Below are 22369 nucleotides of genomic sequence, written 5' to 3'. Positions count from 1 at the left end.
TCTTGAGCTGGAACAGGGGATGACTTTTTCAAAATTCATCAGCCACCCTAATCGGCGAAGAGTATTCAGCGTGATGTTGACACTTTCCTCACAAAGCCCGGAAAGACGGGCCCATGACTAGGAGGTCGTCCAGATATGGCAAGACGACTAGGCCCCGAGAGTGTAGAATGGACATGACCTTCGCCATGACCCCTTGAGAATACTCTGGGGGCGATGGCTAGGTCGAAGGGAAAGGCTGTGAACTGGTAGTGTAGGTCGCTGATGGCGACCCTAGGAACCCTTGATGTGACAGAAAGATGGAGATGTGAAGGTAGGCATCTTGGATGTCGACAGAGGCCAAATATTCCCCCTACTCCATGGCAGATATGACCGAGCGAAGAGACTCCCTCCGGAAATGCCTGACCCTGACAAATTTGTTCAGCAGTTTCAGGTCCAGAATGGGCCCTACAGTCCCGTTCTTCTTGGAGACAGCAAACAGGTTGGAATAGAAACCCAGAAGTCTCTCGTTTTCCGGTACGGGGATGATAACTCTGCTGTGCCGGAGAGTATTGACGGCCTTGAACAGGATGCGTGCATGGGTTTCCGATCTGGGAGAGGGAGACTAAAAAAAATAGTCCTGGGGGGAAACTGATAAATTCGATCTTGTACCCCCCGAGGACACCAGCTCTATTACCCACGCGTCGTGTACGGCGGTGAGCCAGACGGGGCAAAACCACAGGAGGCGACCGCCTACACTGCTTGTGATGACCGGAGAATGCCTCCAGTCATCTGGCTGAAAATCTGTGGGACCTAGATCCCCCTCGATTTTGACTGGAGAGACCGTATCTTTCCCAACAGGTTGGTCCTGTATGAGACCTGACGATGTTTGTCCTCACTGGGCCGACCTGCACCGGCGGGGCTGGCCTCCGCGGCCTAAACCGTGCCTGAAGCTGGTGACGGAATGTCTGCTTCACCCCTTGCTGAGGGAGAAAGTTGTTTTTCCTCCCTGTGGTGTCGGAGATAAGCTGATCTAGCTTCTCACTGAATAAACGGCCGCTCTGATAGAGCAAAGAAGGAGTCGCCCACCATGTCCTCAACCACAGAGCTCTCCTGATGGAAACTGCATTTGCAGCAGCCAATGCTGCGCAGTTAGCCGCATCTAAAGATGCATTAGTCAGATAGTCTCCTGCCAGAGCGATCTGATTCGAAATTTTAGCCACTTCTGATGGCAGGTCCATGCCCTGCAGGGCTATATTTAATGATTCTGACACGGAAATCATGGGCTTAGCCACCCAAGTTGCCGCAAACGAGGGAGTGATGGTTGATCCTGAGGCCTCAAAAACCGAGCGAGCCAGGCTCTCTATGACATGGTCTGTGAATCCCTAATAGAAGAACCGTTATGTAGGGATAACAGAGTCTTAGAACCCAAACGTGACACAGGTGGATTTACTGTTGGGGATTCAGCCCACTTTTTACAGAGCTTAGAAGCAAACAGATATCTTGCATCCAGTGCCTTCCACCCTGAAAAACGTTTGTCGGGCTGTCCCCTGTGTCGTTGCGCTATGTCCTCGAATTCTGGGAGAGAGCAAAATACCCTATGAGGCTGTCTGGCTCGTTTGAATGACACCTTGTGACCACAGGTCAAGGTGGATTCAACGTCAATGCCCAGGGTTTGGTTGACGGCCCCAATGAGCCTGTCGACTGTTTCCTGGTAGTCAGGAGCATCCAAATTAAGGGACCATCGGCATAATAATCCGAGCTTTGTTCGCTATCACCCACTGGTGAAGGAGAGCGAGAGGCGGAGCTCATGGATGCCTGAGGCATCAGATGGCCGGGTGACGCTGTATGGGTTCGTTTCCTCCGCGTAAGAGCGGCCCCTGCAGGCCGGAGGCTTCTGTGAGGTGGAGGGTCCCTCCAAAACAGACAGGCCTCTGTCCCTGCCCCTATCTGGGGCCTGAAGGGACTCGATAGCTCTCGTTACTGAATTTCTGGCGTCCGCCCAGGACCCGGGGGCGGGCCCGCTGTAAGTAGACGCGTCGATGGGCGTTGGACTCCACCTGAGGCCTAACACCGGCCGGGGACTAAATTTTTGGTACCCGCCCAGAGACACGGGGGGGCGCACCGCACAGGCCCAGCCAGGGGAGTAAGGACCCGGTGTTGCCGGACGATACAGGTGGTGGTGCGCGCGCCTGCGACAGCGTCTTGCGGCGGAAGCTGTGGCCAGAGCATTGGACACCAGGCCTTAGTATGGGCCGGACTGCCACGGAGAACGCTCTTCAGGAGCCCTCCCAGCCCACCCTCCTTCCTTCCCTGGATGGAGCGCTTCGGCTGACCAGCTTCAGGTTAGAGGGGAGGGGGCCGTGTAAAGGACAGTGCAGGCACCCTAACTCCATCTTTCCCTCCGAGGGATGAGACTGACCGTCCGCCACCTTCCATCACCGCAGTCTAGCATTGGTGATGCAGTGGGGCCGCACGGACTGTCGTATGCCTCTGTACAGCCTAAGGTTTCAATACCTTAGGGTGGTCAGGGCTGAGTCCGGCATCTTGTCCCACGTTGCCAGAGAGGATACGTGGAGGTGACACTCCCTCGCCCATTATTGGTTTGGGGAGATCGGACCCTTTCAATAGGGTCCGTCGCCCCTGTCTCATCTTCATTGAAAAAAGAAAAAATGAAAGAGTCTGGAAAAAGACCAGACGTGTGTGTACCCTAAGACACCAAGCATGAACTGGTCTCGCCGGCAACCAGGGCGAGGGTGTATACTGTGGAGGAGGAGGTAACCTTTTTTTCATCCACTTAGTGTCAGCCTCCTGGCAGCAGTAGCATACACCCACAGTCCTGTATCCTCCAATGAGGAGAAGGAGAAAAAGCTGAGGGTTTTCCTGTTCCATCACCTTTCTACTGCTTTTTACACTGTAGAGTAATCTTCCAGGTAAATATAGAAAGACACCAAGCAGAGCTCACTAAGGGAGTCTGTCAGCAGGTTATCCTGTCTCATCTGGGAGAAGATCATGGAATCCAACGATGTATCACTTAGATTACTCATTACTTGGATTTATTGTGCGGCATGTGTCTATTGTTATTTCCAAGGACTAGGCCCCTTTTTCTTGAACTTAGTACTTTGGATTTTTGCATGTTTAGGCTGGCGTGGCTGTTTAGATTTCTATTGGCTGAGTGTGTCAGTATATACTGATCTCTTTGAATTCCTGTCATGGGTCTAAAGTACTCCAGATTCATGGGATTTTTTCTGTAATTGGTTACATTACCAATACAATTAATTACTTGATTATATTCACTGACGATTTCAGCAATTGATAAATATATGCTCATAGGGTCAGTTACACAGCGGCATCCTCTATATGAGGCACCTTGTGGAGCTTTATTAATTTTATTACTTAATTGTTTAATAAAGATTTATTCATTGTGTTAATCATAGTTCTCTTCATCTTGGTGGGCTATTCATTACTAGCCTAAATGTGCTGTGTGTACTCAAGTCTATAGACAGTGAGGTGCCTATCACAGGAGGGGGCGGAGTCAGACCAGGACTCAGTACCACCTAGTCACAGTAATGTAAATCACAAGGTGATTCAAACTTCAGTCTAAGTGAAAACTAGTACACAGCTGGACAAGTCAAGTGACACGTCTTTGAATTCAGTGTTTAATCCCTTAACATCCAATGACGGACACAGTCCGTCATTGGACACCTACCCCTGTTTGGTGCAGGCTCTGGCGATGAGCCCGCACCTTTTCCAGGACATGACAGTGGTATTTAATATTCACGCGCAGGAAGAGCAACCTTTCCTCCTCCCATCAGTGCCCGTGTCACATGACCATGTTTCGCCGACGGGTTGGCATGACAACCTGGGGTTAGGAGAAGAACCCTGTGGTTGTCATTGATGGATCGCTATGAGCGCCGTCTGGTGTTTGGAGCTCATAGCAAGTGAGCATATCTGCTACATAGAACAGAGCTGAAACAGAGTAAAGGAAAAAGGGTTTTAAAAATATTTAAAATAAAATATAAAAGTCCAAATCGCCCCCCTTCGCCCCAGTCAAAATAAAACCATTAAAAAAAAAATCAAATATACACATTTGGCATCAGTGCGTTCAGAATCACCCGATCAATATAAAAAAAGAACTAATCCAAATCGATAAACGGCGTAGCGAGAAAAATAATTGAAACGCCAGAATTACGTTTTTTGGTCGCTGCAACATTGCAATAAAATGCAATAATGGTCGATCAAAGGATCGTATCTGCACCAAAATGGTATCAATAAAAACGTCAGCTCGGCGCGCAAAAAGTAAGCCCTCACCCAGCCCCAGATCCCAAAAAATGGCAAATTTTTTTTTAACAAGCTTCAGAATTTTTTTGCACCACTTAGATAAAAAAGAACCTATACATGTTTGGTGTTTATGAACTCTTAATGACCTGGAGAATTACAATGGCAGGTCAGTTTTGGCATTTAGTCAACCTAGCAAAAAAGCCAAGCAAAAAACCAGTGTGGGTTGCACTTTTTTTGCAATTTCACTGCACTTGGAATTTTTTTCCCATTTTCTGTTATCCAACATGGTAAAACCAATGATGGCATTCAAAAGTACAACTCGTCCCGCAAAAAATAAGCCCTCACTTGGCCATATTGAGGAAAAATATAAAAGTTATGGCTCTGGGAAGAAGGGGAGCAAAAAATGAAAACGCAAGACCAAAAATACCTCTGGTCGCTAAGAGGTTAAACCCTACCTCATGCCTCATGCTGTCCTCAGATTACATAGCAGAACCCTGCTGACAGATTCCCTTTAACAATTCCATCATATCATTTATAGATCCTGTAAAGTACAGCATTGTTGTTATTGCTACAGGCAACAGCTCCATGTTTCCCTGGAATCAATTTTAATAAGTGGAAAAGTATCCATTGTTGTAAAATGCATCAATTTAGATGATGATGATGATGATGGCATTTTGCTCCCAATGTATCAGTGATGCATATGATCATAGACCTGCTGCAAGTCAGTGGGCATCTTACATATCACTACTACTTCATGGCGGCCGTACATGTATCAGTGTTCTGTGCCCATAACACCAGAGGATTTAAGACTTTTTCTTTAAGCTACATCTCATATTCTGTTTTCATAATTAAAGTCACTTTTTCACAGTCAGTATCTGTGCAGAGAGCACGGCACAATTTCCATTCTCATACTGATTTTGGTAGTTTTTAGCGAATCAGAAAAAATTAGAAAGAGAACAAGTAAAGAGAAGATCGTCACTTTTTTTTAGGTTTTTTTGTTTGTTATTGCCTGAAAATAAAAAAAGTGTTAATAACAGTAATCAAGCTTAAAATGGTTATCCAGCACTGACACGAATGATGTATCCATGGGATAAGCCATCAGTATGAGATCGGTGGGGGTCTGACTCTCGGACCCGCGGTTTACATCCAGGTGAGGTCAGAGCCTGAGAGTATGGGCCATAACCCCACCGTCCTGCACACTGCCTGGTGGCCGTCTCCAAGTACTGTACATTAGGTCCTGTTCAGATCACCAGTCCCAGACCTTAGTAGTCTGCCCCATAGGTGCGGTGCAAGATCAAGCGTCAGGACAGTTTTCAGCTATGTATGGTCTAGAATCCAGAGGAAAAAGCTTTACAACTTCACTTATTGTAAAAGGCTCCTTAAAACATAGAGCAGTATGTAACCCAGAGATGCATGGCCTTCGGTTTTCTTCTGGGAATAATGGAGCAGCTCCGCTCCATGCACTGCTTCCATCTGGCCGTGGTCACACCTGGTGACAGCGGATCTGTGGGGGTCACGGATTTCAGATTGCTGAAATCATCCATGAGACAGATCATCAATATGTCAGTAATGGACCACACCTTTAATCATTGATTAGATGAGAAATTCTATAACTTTCTAACATACTTTAAGGTTTCTTTGAAGGTATTAGTTTGCTGTAAGTGAAAGTGGGCCGTGTAATATACAGACATCATTCTTTCCATGGTCAGCCCTGCTCTCATCTGACTGTAGCCACTTCTCAGATAACTGGCTATATACAATGTAAGCACAGCAGGACCACTACCGTCTGATGCTACATAGGCAAACCACGCTATACTGCTTCCCCCTCAACACCCCCAAACAATGAAGCTCAGATCAGTGCCAATTATTAGCATCTGGGGGTCAACAGAGAGGAGGGGAGGCTGGGACCGGTGAGGAAGGACAGAGGGGTAAAGGCCCTGATGCCTTGGATCACTGCTATGCAGCTTAGTTTTGACATATACCATAAAATATGTTGATAAGCTTAGCATGTACAGCAAGGAGCTGGTACCAACATGGCATAACATCAGAAATTAGAAAGCTGGACAACTTTTTACTTATGAGTGAATACCAGAATATGACTAACAAAATTGCCAATTTACATGTAGTTGTAGAAAGTAAAAAAAAAAAAAAATAGAAAATTACTAACTGTATATCTTTAATCTGTTGCATCCAGCCATATAGTAGTTTTAGGGTACTTTCCCACGGTCAGTAAACGCTGTGGGTTGGACGCTGTGTACTTGTGCAGTGTCCAGATGTTACAGCATAGTGGATGATTTGTAGAAATCCCATGCCCACTATGAGATGCCCGTGGATTACCTGCGGAGACGGACATGCAGCACGTCTTTCCAGACCGGCAGCAGACACGTGCTGCATCCAAAGTGCTGCCAATTACTGAGCGTGTGCACCTACCCTAGTCCATGGAGGTTCAGGTCCTCTGCTTATCTACAAGCACAGCTTTGCACTGTCTCTATAGAAAGTCTATAGGTCTGTGCACCACTCTGCTAATACTGGAGGTTACCGGAGCGCTTCTGCTCTCCTCTTTGGGTGTCTTAAGGGTCAGATCAAGGGTTGACTGGCACTGTCTAGAGAGTGAAATGTTGCCTTGTAGCAACCACTCCAACTAATGTGAACAGCCAAAACATGATATAATAATGCTTTGTGAACTGTATAAAAATGCAATAAATATTTACTTCAAAATTTTACAGGAATAAGTAGACATATAAAAAAGGAACACTTGCCCCGTACCGGTCTTAGGTCTAATTGTGGTAATAGAATCCAGGTAATCTTTCATGTCCTTGTGTTTGGCGTTCAAGGCAATCTCAAAAGGTGTTTTATCCAAACAGTTGACTTGATCAGGGTCAGCCCCCCTATCTACCAGCTGCTGGGCCACACTCACGCGTCCATGAAGAGCAGCCAACATCAATGGACTCCATCCAGTCTTCACACGATAGTTGACGTCGGCTCGCCAGTCCAATAATAGACGGACCACTGCCTCATGAGCATGCTGGGCAGACGTCATCAGGGCGGTAATCTCGGGCATATCCTCTCTGTGGCCTTTACTAGTCACTATGTTGGCATCAAAATGGTCATAATTGTCCACAAACGCTCCACTATCGAGAAGCAGCTTGACCACGCTTGTGTGGCCGCCTCTTGAAGCCACGGTCAGGACGCTTGCTCCCAGACGATTCTGTGCATTGACATCTGCGCCGTTCTCCAAAAGTATAAGTGCAACATTTAAATGTCCAGACCTGAAGCAAAAAAGAAGTGAGAAGATTAAATATCACATAGCGTCGGCTGTAGCTTCAGCGTTACCATAATTCATGGAGGAATACATAAAAAGAGAGAGCACACAGACAACTGTACCTTTATAAAACAGACTGCGAAAAAAATCACACAGCCTTCATCATTCATCCAATATATAAGTGCCGGGAAGATCAATTTAGCTCTGTTTTCGCCTTCTAGACAGATGACCCCCCACTACAAAATCAATATGCCTGAAAAGGGGTATTTCCAAAATCAAAGTTATCCCATATCCATAGGATGGGGAAAACTTACTGATCGCTGTGGGTGCAACAACTGGAGCCCTCAAAGATACCGAAAACAGGCCTCTGGATCCAGATAATCAGGCTCTACAGTACCCCATCTTGAATGGAGCGGAGGTGTGCATCCCCACCAAAGAAAGCACAGGACAACACTCCACAATGAATGTGGTGGTGCGCCCTTCTCGGAATTGCTGGGGTTCCCAGGGTAATTTTCAATTCTGGGGCTCGACTTCTATGGGAAAGTCTGCTAGGCCTGCTCTGACCAGCGAAGAGGTCATCACGCTGGGAGAGGGAGGAGGTGAGCTGTGATCATATAGTATTAGGTCCATCCTCTGGTGTTACATTCTCTTTAATAGTGCAATGAGGTGTCCTGATGTACGAGACCCATAAAGGGAGCTCACATGTCCAGAAAATATTCTGCGACAGAGAAGGTTTAAAATGATAAACTAAGAATAACTAGCCAGTCTACAACAAATGATTGCTGCAGCCAATCTCTAGCCTTTGTGACATACCTACTACCCGAGTAAGCAGGATAACACTGCAGCCCTGTAAACAGCACTGCGAGGATCAGAGTAGTGGTTGCAGGCCAATTTACATGTGGCCACTGAATAGCACAGGCCCAGGTCACCTGCCCTGGACAATGGCGCACCCCTTGGCAGTCAGCATTTTGTAAAGAAGCAAAGTAACAATGTGTTCTATTGTCAAACTACAGCTCTGTACCTGTGAGCACACATGGGCCCAGCCATGATCCACACTCAGGATCTTACATTACATACTTCTAGCGCCCCTCAGAGAGGACATAGAAGCAGCACAGGTGCTTGGATCTCTCGGGCTTTTCTCCACCAACATGCTCATTCTGTTGTAAGGGGTTGCCCAAGGTTGGGATGAAAATTATTATTATTATTTATTTATATAGCACCATTGGTTCCATGGTGCTGTACATGAGAAGGGGTTACATACGAATTACAGATATCACTTACAGTAAACAAACTAACAATCACAGACTGATACAGAGGGGAGAGAGGACCCTGCCCTTTCACACTTTGTGTGACAGCAGATGTCCGCACCCTAGCAAGCGAGCACATCGCACACTGTCAGGAATCTCTGGTGCCGGTGGTGAGAACAGGCAGTTACATGAAAGTATGCGATTCACATACCTCCACCCATAGTTTAACTACCTTGATACATTAGACGTACTATTCCGTCCACGTGACCTGGGAGCTACTGTAAGTCCCATGGACGGAATAGTACGTCTAGCGCGATCAGCTGCGCTCACGGGGGGAACGCAGCTGATCGCGGCCGGGTGTCAGCTGATCATCACAGCTGACACCCGACACATTAACCCCTGGCACACTGCAATCAAACATGATCACAGTGTACCGGGGGTTTAGGGAAGCATCAGGAGGGAGGGGGCTACCTCCGTGATTCCCTGAGACCCCCACAGCAGCGCAATGTGCAGCGCTGCTGCGGGGGTCTCCTTCCCTGCAGGTCCCCGAATCAGCGATCTGTCACATGACAGTTAGGTCCCCCCCAGGACATTGTAATAAAGTTAAAAAAAAAAGTGTAAAAATAATTTATAAAAAAATTTAAATAAAAAAAAAAAAAAAAATCGCTAAATAAAAAAAAAATATATATTCCCTAATAAATTCATTTTTTGAAAATAATAAAAAAAAAAAAATAATGAAAGTACACATATTTGGTATCACCGCGTCCGTAACAACCCGCCCTATAAAACGGTCCCACTAGGTAACCCCTTTATTGAACCGCTTAAAAAATAAAAAACGAAACAAAAAACAAAGCTTTATCATACCGCCGAACAAAAAGTGCAATAGCGCACGATAAAAAAGACTTATATAAATATCCATGGTACCGCTGAAAACGTCATCTTGTCCCGCAAAAAATGAGCCGCCACACAGTGTCATCAGCGAAAAAATAAAAAAAGTTATAGCTCGCAGAATAAAGCGATGCAAAAATTATTATTTTTTATATAAAATATTCATTGCATAAAAGCGCCAAAACATAAAAAAACACAAATGAGGTATCGCTGTAACCGTACTGACCCGAAGAATAAAACCGTTTTATCAATTTTACTGCACGCGGAACGGTGTAAACGCATCCCCAAAAGAAAATCATGAAACGCTGGTTTTTGTTTATTCTGCTTCCCAAAAATCGGAATAAAAAGCGATCAAAATATGTCACGTGCCCGAAAATGGTACCAATAAAAACGTCAACTCGTCCCGCAAAAAATAAGACCTCACATGACTCGGTGGGTCAAAATATGGAAAAATTATAGCTCTCAAAATGTGGTGATGCAAAAACTATTTTTACAATAAAAAGCGTCTTTTAGCGTGTGACAGCTGCCAAATATAAAACCCGCCATAAATAGTAAATCAAACCCCCGTTATCACCCCCTTAGTTAGGGAAAAATAATAGAATTAAAAAAAATGTATTTATTTCCATTTTCCCATTAGGACTAGGGTTAGGGCTAGGGGTGTGTTGGGGTTAGGGTTAGAGTTAGAATTGGGGGGTTTCCACTGTTTTGGTACATCAGGGGCTTTCCAAACGCAACATGGCGTCCGATCTCAATTCCAGCCAAAAAAAGTCAAATGGCGCCGCTTCTTCCCTTCCGAGCTCTGCCATGTGCCCAAATAGTGGTTTACCCCCCACATATGGGGTATCAGCGTACTCAGGACAAATTGCACAATAACTTTTGGGGTCCTGTTACTCTTGGGAAAACAACAATTGGGGGTGAAAAGATCATTTTTATGGAAAAAACATGATTTTTTAATTGTATGGCTGTACGTTATAAACTTCTGTGAAGCCCTTGGGGGTTCACAGTGCTCACCACATATCTAGATAAGTTCCTTGGGGGGGGTCTAGTTTCCAAAATGGGGTCACTTGTGGGGGGTTTCCACTGTTTAGGCACATCAGGAGCTCTCCAAACTTGACATGGCATCCGATCTGAATTCCAGCAAATTTTGCAGTGAAAAAGTCATACGGCGCTCCTTCCCTTCCGAGCTCCACCATGCGCCCAAACAGTGGTTCCCCCCCACATATCAGGTATCGGCGTACTCAGGAAAAATTGCACAATAACTTTTCCAGTCCATTTTCTCCTGTTACCCTTGGTAAAATAAAAAAATTGAACCTGAAGTAATTTTATTTGTGAAAAAAAGTTAAATGTTCATTTTTTTTAAAACATTCAAAAAATTCCTGTGAAGCACCTGAAGGGTTAATAAACTTCTTGAATGTGGTTTTGAGCACCTTGAGGGGTGCAGTTTTTAGAATGGTGTCACTTTTGGGTATTTTCTATCATATAGACCCCTCAAAGTGACTTCAAATGTGATGTGGTCCGTAAAAATAAAATGGTGTTGTAAAAATGAGAAATCGCTAGTCAACTTTTAACCCTTATAACTTCCTAACAAAAAAAAATTTTGGTTCCCAAATTGTGCTGATGTAAAGTAAACATGTGGGAAATGTTGCTTAAGTTTTGTGAGTGCCATATCTCTGTGATTTAAGAGCATAAACATTCAAAGTTGGAAAATTGCAAAATTTTCAAAATTTGCCAAATTTCCATTTTTTTCACAAATAAACGCAAGTTATATGAATGAAATTTTACCACTAACATGAAGTACAATATGTCACGAGAAAACAATGTCAGAATCACCGGGATCCATGGAAGCGTTCCAGAGTTATTACCTCATAAAGGGACAGTGGTCAGAATTGTAAAAATTGGCCCGGGCATTAACATGCAAACCACCCTTGGGAGTAAAGGGGTTAACTGGACGTGCAATGCCGTGATCAAAACAGGTCAAATCAGCAAAGCCAAGCATGTCTAGTCCGCATGTGACCACATGTATGCAAATCGCAGGATGGCGGTCACGTGACTGCTAGTGATGAGTGAGTATACTCGTTGCTCAGGTTTTCCCGAGCATGCTCGGGTGTCCTCCAAGTATCTTGCCGTGTTCGGAGATTTAGTTTTCGTCGTCTCAGCTGCATGATTTGCGACTGCTGGACAACCTGAGTACATGTGGGGGTTGCCTGTTTGTTATGGAATTCCCACATGTATTCAGCCTGTCTACAAGTCGCAAATCATGCAGATAAGACGACGAAATCTAAATCTCCGAGCACACCAAAATACTCAGAGGACACGGCGCAGGCTCGGAAAACCCGAGCAATGAGTATACTCGCTCATCACTAGTGACTGCACATTCTCACGGCTGGCACCGGAGAATCCTGACAGCATGCGGCGGGGCGCGCACTGTGGGGGTTCACAAGTCTGCTTTCATTCCAAACCTGGACAACCTCCAGTCAGTGCTGCCATTTTATTCCCACTACTCCCAAGCATTGACATTTTTGCTTTTTTCAAATCCGCCATACAATTCCAAAGATAGGGGTCTTCTATTTTCACTTAGATCTGCGGTAGAATTTTCTTTAACCCCCGAGCCTGTTTTCACCTCCCTGACCGGGCCAATGTTTACAAATCTGACCACTGTCACTTTATGAGGTAATAACTCGGGAACGCTTCAGCCGATCCCACTGATTCCGAGAATGGTTTTTTCATGACATATTATACTTCATGAAAGTCGCAAAATTTCTTCAATATCACTTGGGTTCATTTGTGAAAATAGTGAAAATTTCAAACTTTTAATTCTTATGCCCTTAAACCAGAGAGAGTTATGTCACACAACATAGTTAATAAATAACATTTCCCACATGACTACTTGGAAACTATCTTTTTTTACCAGGAAATTATAAGAGTTGAAAGTTAACCAGTGACTCCTCATTTTTACAACAAAATTTACACAACCATTTTTTTTTAGTGACCACCTCACATTTGAAGTGAGTTTGGGGGGGTCAGTATAACAGAAAATACCCAAAAGTGACCCCATTCTCAAAACTGCACCCATCAAAGTGTGCAAAACCACATTCAAGAAGTTTATTAACCCTTCAAGTGCTTCACAGGAAATAACGCAATGAGGAAGGAAAAAAACATTTACAGTAACTTTTTTTTTTTTTTTTTTTTTTTTTTTACAAAAGTGTTCTTTTAGCCCCATTTTTTTTATTTTCACAAGGATAACAGGAAAAAATGCACCCCAAAATTTGTTGTGGCATTTCTCCTGAGTATGCCAATACCCAATATGTGAAGGAAAACTACTACTTGGGCGTACAGCAGGGCTCAGAAGGAAAGGAGCACCATTTGACTTTTTGAATACAAACTTTGCTGGCATCATTAATGGATGCCAAGTCATGCTTGGAGAGCCCCTGATGTGCCTAAACAGTAGAAACTCCCCACAACTGACCCCATTATGGAAACTAGACCCCTCAATTTATCTAGATTTGTGATGAGCACTTTGAACCCACAGGTGCTTCACAGAATTTTACAACGTTGATCTGTAAAAAAAAAAAAAAAAAATGAAAAAAAATATATTTTTCCCCAAAAAATGTTGTTTTAGCCTCAAATATTCTCATTTTCACAAGGATGGCAAGAGAAAATAGACCTCAAAATTGTTGTGCTATTTCTTATGAGTACACGTACTCCGTAGAGTGGGTCCAGAAAGTATTCAGGCCCCTTTAAATTTTTCACTCTGTTTCATTGCAGCCATTTGGTAAATTCAAAAAAGTTCATTTTTTTTTTCTCATTAATGTACACTCTGCACCCCATCTTGACTGAAAAGAAACAGAAATGTAGAAATGTTTGCAAATTTATTAAAAAAGAAAAACTGAAATATCACATGGTCATAAGTATTCAGACCCTTTGCTCAGTATTGAGTAGAAGCACACTTTTGAGCTAGTACAGCCATGAGTCTTCTTGGGAATGTTGCAACAAGTTTTTCACACCAGGATTTGAGGATCCTCTGCCATTCTTCCGTGCAGATCCTCTGTAGTTCTGTCAGGTTGGATGGTGAACATTGGTGAACAGCCATTTTCAAGTCTCTCCAGAGATGCTCAATTGGGTTTACCTCAGGCTGGGTCAGTCAAGAATGGTCAGACTTGTTCTGAAGCCACTCCTTTGTTATTTTAGCTGTGTGCTTAGGGTCATTGTCTTGTTGGAAGGTGAACCTTCGGCCAAGTCTGAGGTCCAGAGCACTCTGGAAGATGTTTTCATTCATGTTTCCTTCAATTGCAACCAGTCATCCTGTTCCTGCAGCTGAAAAACACTCCCATAGCATGTTGCTGCCACCACCATGTTTCACTGTTGGGATTGTATTGGGCAGGTGGGTGAGCAGTGCCTGGTTTTCTCCACATATACTGTAGGATTGGTAGGCCGGACTGGGGGGGGGTGGTCCCTCGATATACCGCGCAGTAACGTACAGACACAATATGAGGCAGGTTTCGGGTACAACAGGTCCAAGTTTATTCTCTTGCCGTCCGCCTGACGGCCTCCGAAGTACACCGCACTTCAATTCTCTTTGCTTCACTTCACGTATCGGCCCTCCGTTTCCAGGGCCGCTTCCCGCACACCGTACTTTACACCGGGGAAGTACATAAACGCACCGTCCCCTCTTCACTCTTCGACGCTCCTGTTAGATCCGTCACTGTGGCCGCCTTAGGCCCGTAAACCAACAGTACTTTTACTGATCAGTCGTCTCTCCCTCAGTACGGTATGCTTTACCTCAGTGCCTCGTCTATACTGCGGTACTCGTGTGTCAGGACCACCCCCCTGACTTTCTCTCTCCTCAGTCCCCCCTGGTACGGTTTTCCTCACAGCGCACAAACTGTCGTAGTCCTCCTGTCACTGGAGCTCCCCCTGGGGACTGGAACTTTCTGGGACCCTCCTGTCAAATTTATATCATTCCCGGGTTCCCTGTGACTCCGCCCCCCATGACCAACGGTTTCCTAAGCTGATGTCAAGTCCTTTGCTCACACTCCTCCCTGCCCTCTAATGGTCAACCCAAGGTACTGCACGTCCACTACACTTTCTCAGCTGTTTCCCCACTGTAGTAACTGACACCTGTCTAAACTGTGCAAACCTTCCTTTCTCTATTCTGACAAGTCCGTCCGTCCGGTCACCTTCCCTACAATACTGCTTAGAATTATCACCAAAAATGTCTCTCTTCGTCTCATCAGACCAGAGAATCTTATTTCTCATAATCTGGGAATCCTTCATGTGTTTTTTTAAGCAAACTATGTGGGCTTTCATATGTCGTGCACTGAGGAGAGGCTTCCGTCAGGCAACTCTGCCATAAAGGCCTGACTGGTGAAGGGTTGCAGTGATAGTTGGCTTTGTACAACTTTCTCCCATCTCCCTCCCTACTGCATCTGTGGAACTCAGCCATAGTGATCTTGGGGTTGTCCTTTACCTCTCTCACCAAGGTTCTTCTCACACAATTGCTCAGTTTCGCTTGACGGCCAGGTCTAAAAAGACTTATGGAGGCCACTGTGCTCTTAGGAGCCTTGAGTACAGCAGAAATTCTTTTGTAACCTTGGCCAGATCTGTGCCTTGCCACAATTCTGTCTCTAAACTCCTTGGCCAGTTCTTTTGACCTCATGATTCTCATTTGGTCTGACATGAACTGTGAGCTGTTGTGAGGTCTTATATAGACAGGTGTGTGCCTTTACAAATCAAGTCCTATCAGTTTAATTAAACACAGCTGGACTCCAATGAAGGAGTAGATGCATCTCAAGGAAGATCACAAGGAAATGGACAGCATGTGACTTAAATATGAGTGTGGGTGGCACGGTGGCTCAGTGGTTAGCACTTCAGCCTTGCAGCGCTTGGGTCCTGGGCTCAAATCCCACCAAGGACATCTGCAAGGAGTTTTTATGTTCTCCCCGTGTTTGCGTGGGTTTCCTCCGGGTTCTCCGGTTTCCTCCCATATTCCAAAGACATACTTATAGGGAATTTAGATTGTGAGCCCCATCGGGGACAGCGATCCTAATGTGTGCAAACTGTGAAGCGCTGCGGAATTTGTTAGCGCTATATAAAAATAAAGATTATTATTAGTGTCTGAGCAAAGGGTCTGAATACTTATGACCATGTAATATTTCAGGTTTTTTTTAATAAATTTGCAAAAATTTCTACATTTGTTTTTTTTCAGTCAAGATGGGGTGCAGAGTGTACATTAATGAGAAAAAAAATGAACTTTTTTGAATTTATCAAATGGCTGCAATGAAACAGTGAAAAATGTAAAGGGGAATGAATACTTTCTGTACCCACTGTATGTGGTCGAAAACTACTTTTGAGGAACAGTGCAAAGCTGAAATGGGAAGGAGCGCCATATTGGAGTTAAGATTTCACTGCACTGGTTTGAGGGTGCAATGTCACAGTGGCAGAGCTCCTAAGGTGACAGAGCTGCAGAAACCCCCCATAAGAGACCCCATTTTACAAACTAAACCTTTCAAAGCATTAATTTAGGGGTGCAGTGATCATATTGACACCACAGGTGGGTCACTGAATTTTATATCATTTGGCAGTGAATAAAAAACATATAGACTTTTTTACCTTCAAAAATTTGTTTTACCCCCAGATTTTATATTTTCACACTGGGAAAAGGGTAAAAATGGCATCAAACACTTGGGTGGGACAGAGCGCTATTTGCCTCCTGGAGCGCAGATTTTGCTAGACTAGTTTGCGCATATCAAGAACCCCCAAGTGCTAGCAGAGCAGAATCCCTTCTAAAGTGATCCCATTTTGGAAATTTTTCTACAGGTGTAGTGACGATTTTGACTCCATAGTTGTTTTCCATACCAAGCAGCAGTGAATGCTGCTTAGTGAAAATGGTAAACTGCTATTGTAGCGCCTTTAACATTGTAGTGCCCAGTGCGTTGTAGTGACCCAGCTAATGCTTCTGGAGACATGCACCTGTAAATTACCTGGGCTCTCATCGCTGCAGAAATGCCAAACATGTGGACTCAATATGTGGTTTAGGTACACTGTGGGGCTCAGAAAGGAGGGGGGGGGGGCATTTGGGTTTGGGAGCACAGAATTTTCCGAATTACTTTTTGGGGAGAGGAGCCACAGCGCTTTTCCAGAGCCTTTATGCTACCAGTAACGGGAAGACCCCTATGTTCCCGTTAACAGATGACAGACTTGAGTGAGGGCTTGCTTTATTCGTGGACTGAGTTGAAGCTTTTATCGGGAACATTTTACATAACATTTGGGATCACATTTATCCTGCTCTCTACGCTGAACACTTATATTGGGGTTTCCATCGAATTCTCTGAGTGACATGATTCAGATGAAACCCCCGAGAGATTCAATCACTATAATGAGGCAGCAGAGTTTCTCTGGACTCTGTTCAGCGGTGTCCTTTTAAAATGTGCACAAAACTGTGGCAGAGCACTTTTATAAACGCCTAAAAAGATGGACACCGCCGGATCATAGGCTTGACAGCATTCACAGTGTCTCCATCTGCCTCATTATAGGGAATCTTCTGCCTGGGGTTCCGTCTGAATCACGTGTTTCAGAGATTTACACAGAAACCCCGATGTAAGAACTCATCGCAGAGCGCAGGATAAATGCGAGTCAAGCCTTAATGCGATCTTTGGGAGGCAGAATGAAAAAAAAAAATAAAAAAAATCACCAGCAGGTGAATAACTGATTTAATTTATTTTCTTACGCCGTTCCTGATGCGGTATAAGTGATCAGATTACTTTATTCTTCAGGTTGGTGCGATTACAGCGATACCAGAACCGTATATCAGTTTTTTTTATGTTTGGCTTCTGTCACACACTAAAAGACCCTCTCTTTTGCAAAACAAAGATTTTGCATCAACATATTTTGAGAGCTATAATTTTTCCATATTTCGGCAGTCATGGGAGGGCTTTTTTGTTTTGCAGGACGAGCTGACGTTTTAATTGCTATCTTTTTGGGGCAAATTACAGTTTTTGATTGCTTTGTATTCCGATTTTTGGGAGGCGGAATTAACAAAAAACAGCAATTCAGTAACAATAGAAACCTCTTAGCATGCAAAAAAAAAACAAACCTTCACACCGCTCCGTCAACGGAATAATAAAAAAAGTTGTCTCATTAACAAAAAGCTAACAAAGAATTTTTTTTTTTTTTTACATTTCAGACCTTTTTTTTTTCCATGTAAAATAATAATACTAATAAAACAAGTTTGATATTGCCCTAATGGTACTGAAACTGAAATCATGTTGGCAGGATATTTTTACTATACAATGAATGTCGTAAAAACAAAACCCAAAATACTGTGGTGGAATTTTTTGTTTTTTATTTGCAATTTCCCTGAACTTGCAATTTTTTTCCCATTTTTTGAGTATGTTGTATGGTAAAATGAATGGTGTATTTCAAGGCTACAACTTCCCTGCAGGAAACAAGTCCTCATACAGTTATATAGACAAAACATTGAAAACGTTTTAGAACTCTTGGAATAAGAGGAGGGGACTAAAAGTGTAAAAATAAAAATTTTTATTAAGGTTAAGAGGTGATATGGAAAAAACATTGGAAAAGAAAATACATGGAATATAAAAACCTGAAAGAAATTAGATCATTATCTGACAACACACATTCCCTTTAGGCCTCCTTCACATGTCCATTGTGGGGCAGTGACCGGTGTTATATGCGAGGGTCGCTATGTGTCCCCCAGGATGCGCACAGAAGCGTATTAAGGCCGTGGGAGGGAACTGCAGTCACAGGCATAGCTGTGATTGCAATGCAAAATAAAAGTACCATAAGTGTTGGTCTTGTGCAAGCTATTTGCCCAAGGCAAATTTAAGAAAACCTGTCATGGATTTTTATTTTTGGAGCGGACTACAGGATGGCAATTGGACGGTTCACTTCCTCCCGGCCAGGTCTTCCAAGTGGCCACAGGTTCCTTGTACAAAACCCTGCAGCAAAGAGTTTGGATGTGTCAGTTTTGGTTTGCAAGCATGAAGAACAGGAGGCTCGGCAAAGCTTCGACCTGTGTGAAGCAGAGCCAAAAGGCCTGGCACACCTCCGCATGACACGGCGGTGCAATCGCCCACGGCAACCGGTTTCGGTTATGGACTGTCTTGTTTCCTGGCTGCGATCCGGAGGATATCTTTTGTGTTCCAGTTGAAAGTTTATTTTGACATTTGGTTGGAACTTTTCTGTGGTCGCTGCTTGTCTGTCACACTGCACCAACCCCGCTGCACTACATTTGGTGGAGAATGCGGGCAGTGTGAACTGAGGTATACCCAAAGCCCGCGGCATGTCAGTAGTTAAGCCTGCAACGCTACAGCTTAAGCCTACTGACAAAATGGAGGAAATACTCAAGCAGTTGGCTCTCACGCAGCAACGGCAGCAGGAGCAGCAGTAGCTGCAGTTTCAGCGGCAACAACAAGATCAGGAGTAACAACAACAAGAGCAATGGCAGCAAGAGCAGCAGCAACGACAGCAGAGCACAAGCACCAGCAGAAAACTAATGATTTGATCCTGCAATAGATTGCAGCCCTGCACGAAACGCCCTCACCAGCGACCCCTATCCATTCTGAGATCCGGGAAAAAAATCCGGACAGCGCTGAGGAAGATGAGTCCTGAGGACGAAATGGAAGCCTTCCTCACCGTGCTCGAGCGCACAGCTGAGCGGGAGAGCTTGCCGATGTCACAGTGGGCTGAAGTGGTGGCCCCCTTCCTGACGTGAGATGCCCAGAAGGCTTATCTGGATCTCAGTCGGGAGGGTGCCTTGGACTATGAGAAGCTGAGAAGTGAGATCCTTGCCCAACTGGGGGTTAATACACATGTGCGGGCTCAGAAGGTGTGCCAGTGATCCTTTGCGGAGTCTGAACCTGCCAGGTCTCAGGCATATAACTTGCTGCAGCTGGTAAAAAAAATTGCTTCACCCTGAGACCTTAACCCTTTTCCAGATGGTATAGAGGGTGGTTGTCGACCGGCTGGTGCGGGCTATGCCAGCAGCCATACATTTTTGGGTGGGACAAGGGGACACAGGCACTCTGGACCAGGTGGTTGGACTGGTTGAGCGGTATACGGCCATTCAGAACTTTATACAGGACACTGCTCCACTTCCGCTGTCACGTTGGGCACCGCAAGCCCAGGAGCCGGGGAAAGGTCCCTGACCCTCTGCTGTGACCAACCAGGACCAAGCCCGTAATGAGGTGGTAGTGACAAGAGACCCGCTTCCCCTAAAACAGCCCCAAGGTCTAGTCGTGCCACAGCTATTAATTGTCAAGGGCCCGGACATGTGGCTGCCAACTGCCCCGACAGCTGAACCCAAGGACTGCGGGTATACTCGCCATATATCTATGTATGCCCAGCCAGTATGCACCACAACTACAGGCACTGTCGGCAACGAACCTCAACTGTGCCGGGTACTCATCAATGGGTACCCATCAATGGGTACCAAACGGAGGCTCTCTTGGACTCGGGGAGCTTAGTGACTCTGGTCCATGGGTCCTTTGTTGCCAGGGACAACCCCAATGGATGGCAAGTGGGGGTGGAGTGTATACATGGGGAAATCCAAGAGTACCCGACCGCCGACCGCGAAGATTACTTTTTCCACACCGTGTGGAGAAATAAAACTTGGTGGGAGTGGTGAAGACCCTTTCATATGGGACTGTGTTGGAAAAGACTTGCGCTTATTCTGGTCCCTGTGGGAGACCAGGGTTAACCATCCCAAGGTAAATGTTATTCCGGGCGCGGAACCCGAAGATCCCGTGTCAGGGATACCTGCCGTAGGGGTTGCCAACCTAGGGAAAGAGTCAGAGTTTAACCCCTAGAGGATTCCCTTAGAGGTATTGGCAGGATAGGTCGAGGAGAACCCACAGATCCCTGAGCTGGAAGTGTTCCCTGGTAATTTCGGGACAGCTCAGCTCCAGGATCCCACTCTGGACGGGCACGAGAAAGGGTGATTGAGAATTATGGAGTGGCTCAGCCACCGAATGCCGAGGCAGTTTTTCCCCTCATGGCTATCCACCATGATTTGTTATACAGGGTGGATAAAATCCAGGATGAGATGATGGAACAGCTGGCAGTGCCCCAATCCTACCATAGGGCGGTGCTCGAAATGGCTCACACCCACATGCTGGGAGGGCACTTGGGGGCCAAAAAGACGCAGGAGCGCATACTGCTCGTTTATTTTGGCCCATGATTTACGCGAAGGTCCAAAGATACTGTGACATGTGTCCGGAGTGCCAACTAACCTCACCCACCTTGAAATACCGGAGTCCATTAGTACCTTTGCCTGTCATAGAGGCACCATTTGAGCGGATAGCAAAGGCTCTGGTGGGACCTATAGTCAACTCTGCCCATGGCCATCAACATATTATGGTCATAGTGAACTACGCTACATGGTACCCAAAGGCCAAACCTCTCCGCTACACCTTGGCAAAACAAATAGCCCGCAAGCTCTTTGCCTTGTATTGTCGCCTTGGGCTACCAAAGGAGATCCTCACAGATCAGGGGACTCCTTTTATGTCCAAGGTGACCAAGGAGCTACGCAAGCTGCTCCAGATCAAACAGCTATGCACGTTGGTGTACCACCCACAAACCGACAGGTTAGTAGAGAGGTTTAACAAGACCCTCAAAGCCATGCTCAAAAAGGTGGTCTCCCAGGACGGGAGGGATTGGGACACGTTATTGCCCTAATGTTCACTATCAGCGAGGTACCACAGGCGTGCACAGCTTTTTCCCCATTCGAGCTATTGTATGGCAGGCATCCGAGGGGGTTGCTGGATTTAGCCAAGGAGACATGGGAACAGGAGCCAACTCCGCATCAGTGTGATCGAGCACGTGGCGGGCATGCAGGACTGGATTGCGGCCGTCAGGCCCATAAAGAGCATCTGTTGGATGCCCAGGCCGTGCAGAGCCGCACGTATAACAAAAGAGTCATAGTTGGGGCCTTTAAAGAAGGGGACCGGGTGTTGGTACTAGTGCCCACCACAGACAGTAAGCTCATGGTCAAGTGACAAGGGCCTTATTAGATACAGGGGAAGGTGGGAGAAGTGAATTATAGAGTGTACCAGCCCGGAAAGAGAAAACCCGAACAACTGTATCATGAAAACCTGCTAAAAACCTGGAAGGACCGGAAATGTTTGGTCATGGAGGCAACTCCGGTTGTACCAATGGGGAACCCTTTGTCACTAGTCAAGGATGAGGCAGGAGGTGAGGTTAAAATAAATGACACTCTCACAAAACAGCAGTGACGGGAGGCTCGGGCTCTGGTGCAACGGACTATGGACGTATTCTCAGTGCTGCCGGTGCAGACGTTGGTGATACAGCATGACAATGCCACTAAGCCTCGGGTAAGGGTACGGATGAAATCGTACCAAGTGCCAGAGGCAAGACATCGCTGCTGAAGTGAAGCAAATGCTTCAGTAGGGAGTCATCGAGGAGTCCCGGAATGAGTGGGCCAACCCCACTGTGCTAATTCCAAAACCAGATGGGTCATTACGCTTTTGTAATGACTTCAGAAAATGTATAGTATAAATATCCTGCCAACATGACTCCAGGTCAGTACCATTAGGGCAATATCAAACCTGTTTTATTAGTATTATTATTTTACACGGGGGAAAAAAGGTCTGAAATGTAAAAAAAAACAAAATTCTGTGTTAGCTTTTTTGGGGACTTTTATTTTTCCGTTGACGGAGCGGTGTGAAGGATTGTTTTT

General features: G+C 45.4%; 1 protein-coding gene across 1 annotated transcript in view; it reads right to left on the bottom strand.

Annotated features, from left to right (window-relative positions):
- The window catches only part of ANKS6 (ankyrin repeat and sterile alpha motif domain containing 6), a 98327-nt gene that overhangs the window by 65665 nt on the left and 10293 nt on the right, over positions 1-22369 (bottom strand). The window contains exon 2 of the mRNA XM_073587790.1: positions 7024-7526. Within this exon, the coding sequence (XP_073443891.1) occupies positions 7024-7526 (503 nt within the window). The remainder of the gene's footprint in view (positions 1-7023; positions 7527-22369) is intronic.

Source organism: Dendrobates tinctorius, unplaced genomic scaffold (assembly GCF_039654945.1).
Source record: "Dendrobates tinctorius isolate UK_male_01 unplaced genomic scaffold, ASM3965494v1 ptg000102l, whole genome shotgun sequence".
In the NCBI taxonomy this organism is placed as follows: Eukaryota; Metazoa; Chordata; class Amphibia; order Anura; family Dendrobatidae; genus Dendrobates; species Dendrobates tinctorius.
The sequence above is the reverse complement of the archived record's forward strand: the minus strand, read 5'-3'. Positions and strand labels throughout refer to the sequence as shown.